This window comes from Olea europaea, unplaced genomic scaffold (genome assembly GCF_002742605.1).
Source record: "Olea europaea var. sylvestris unplaced genomic scaffold, O_europaea_v1 scaffold15935, whole genome shotgun sequence".
In the NCBI taxonomy this organism is placed as follows: domain Eukaryota; kingdom Viridiplantae; phylum Streptophyta; class Magnoliopsida; order Lamiales; family Oleaceae; genus Olea; species Olea europaea.
In genome coordinates, this window is record NW_019233561.1 from 1 (window position 1) to 1,887 (window position 1,887).

The 1,887-nt window shown below is 33.5% G+C and overlaps 1 protein-coding gene across 1 annotated transcript; it reads right to left on the bottom strand.

Moving 5' to 3' along the window:
* Positions 1-36: 36 nt before the first annotated feature.
* LOC111377004 lies at positions 37-1,653 on the bottom strand (the record flags this gene model as incomplete). Its single annotated transcript, XM_023000017.1, has 2 exons — positions 1,612-1,653; positions 37-525 (listed from the first exon to the last, which is right to left on the bottom strand). Coding segments are annotated over exons 1-2 (531 nt in total), but the record flags the coding sequence as incomplete, so codon positions are not given.
* Positions 1,654-1,887: the final 234 nt, after the last annotated feature.

Sequence of the window (1,887 nt, forward strand, 5' to 3'; positions counted from 1 at the left end):
TGGCTCAGGAGGGTAGTGAGAGAGTGATCCATCCACAACATCTTCAGTTTGAATATGGTTATTTAGCAAAGAAATGTCGAATTGTTCTTGATTATTAATGTTGTTGTTGAAGTATTGAGGAACTGAAAAGGTTGGAGAAGGGGTGAAATCTATGGAGGCAGAAATGTCATTATCGATATCTTCGGGAGAGTCGAATATTATGGAGAAGTTGCTGTTGTTTTTAGTGGTGGTAGGGGTAATGGTGGACGTGACAGTGGGCTCGGAGGGGCTAGTGGTGGAGGGGGCTGAGGGTGTGGCCATCATGGCGGCTGCCTCCGGCTTCATGTCATGTTGTGGGGTGAGGTCCATGGTATTGGTGAAATTACTCATATTTGTAGTAACAGAAAGATTTGCTGGATATGAAGAGTGCTCTTCATAGCAGCAATTTGAGCTTGAAGCAACTTCAGAATTTTGTAGAGTTTCTGGAAATAACTCAGACTCGCAAAATTCCAAAATTTGAGCACCAAGTGGGCTTTCAATTTCTTCCTGAAAAAGAAATTTAAATTTTGATGACAAAAATACTTAATAGAGCATATGAAATAAAATGTCACAATGCAAAAGTATTCAAGTACGTAGAACCTCGTCATTAGGTATGATAATATTTTCTCGTGTCCTATTCATTATATATACACATTTACACTCAACGTATATTTTCATTGAGAATGCGTGTGCATACACGAGAAAATGTAACATTTAGATGATTTTGCTTTCCATGCACTTAAAACTTTGTATCTAAATTTGATCAAAACAACATAATTTTAATGAAAGGGATCTTGTTGATGATATCTTGTAAAACACAAAAAAGGTATGTATGTTTGTGCTCCATGTGACATGCCCCAAATAATAAGATTCCAGATAGAACCAAAATATGAAAGGCAGATTAAACAAAAAGGGAAAAATAAAAAATTAATAAATAAAAAAAAATTCGCAGTATTGAACTTAAAATCCATTTTGGGACGAACAATGGAAACTTTCAAAGCACTATAACAACTTATTATCATACATTTGTAGTCCACCCATGTGGTACTTCATTGTACGATATATAAAAGATCCATCTGTATAGATATCATCATCTGTTTACATTAAGATTAAATCCAATGTTAATAAAGGAATCAAGGTTAAGGGAAAAAATTACTTAAGAAATAAGCAGGAAAAGCTAAATATTGCATTAGGATTTGAAAAGAAATTGAGGAGGTGGTAGAAAAATATCTTCCAAGTGATAATAGGCATTATTTTTTGTTTATTGGGCATTAATCCATTTACTAATTAATAATTTACATAATCAAAATATGAGTTAAATACAGATGAAAGCGCAAAAAAACCATTCAGAACATGAAGGTTTTCTGGGAAAAATAAATATATATATTAGTTGGAATTAGAAATAGATAAAAGGGGCACCATTTAGAATATGAAGGGTTTCTTGAAAAACACACACACACGCACATATAGGTACATATATACGTATATACATACTTATGTATGGGTGTCAACATGCCTAGAAAAGATAGAAAATAGAAGAAAGATCAACATAAATAATTGCATGCACATTCAAGAAAACTTTAGAAAAATTACAATGGGAAGCTGTTCTTGTGGATGAACCAAGTTCTGCAGCATTGTTCTTTGATACCTTAAAGAGCTGCTTCCTTAAAAAGCTAAGAAACAAAATATGTCAACATTAATTCCCTCAAAACTTGGCTTTCTAAGCTTGGAATTGGAATGAATAATTGAAAAAGAGAACTAGAGAGAGAAAGACTCACTGCTTATTCAAGAATGGAGGAAGAGAGAGAAATCAAGAGAGGAAAAAACTCAGTGCATATAGCATGGAATGGACATTAAATTTTGGTTTTC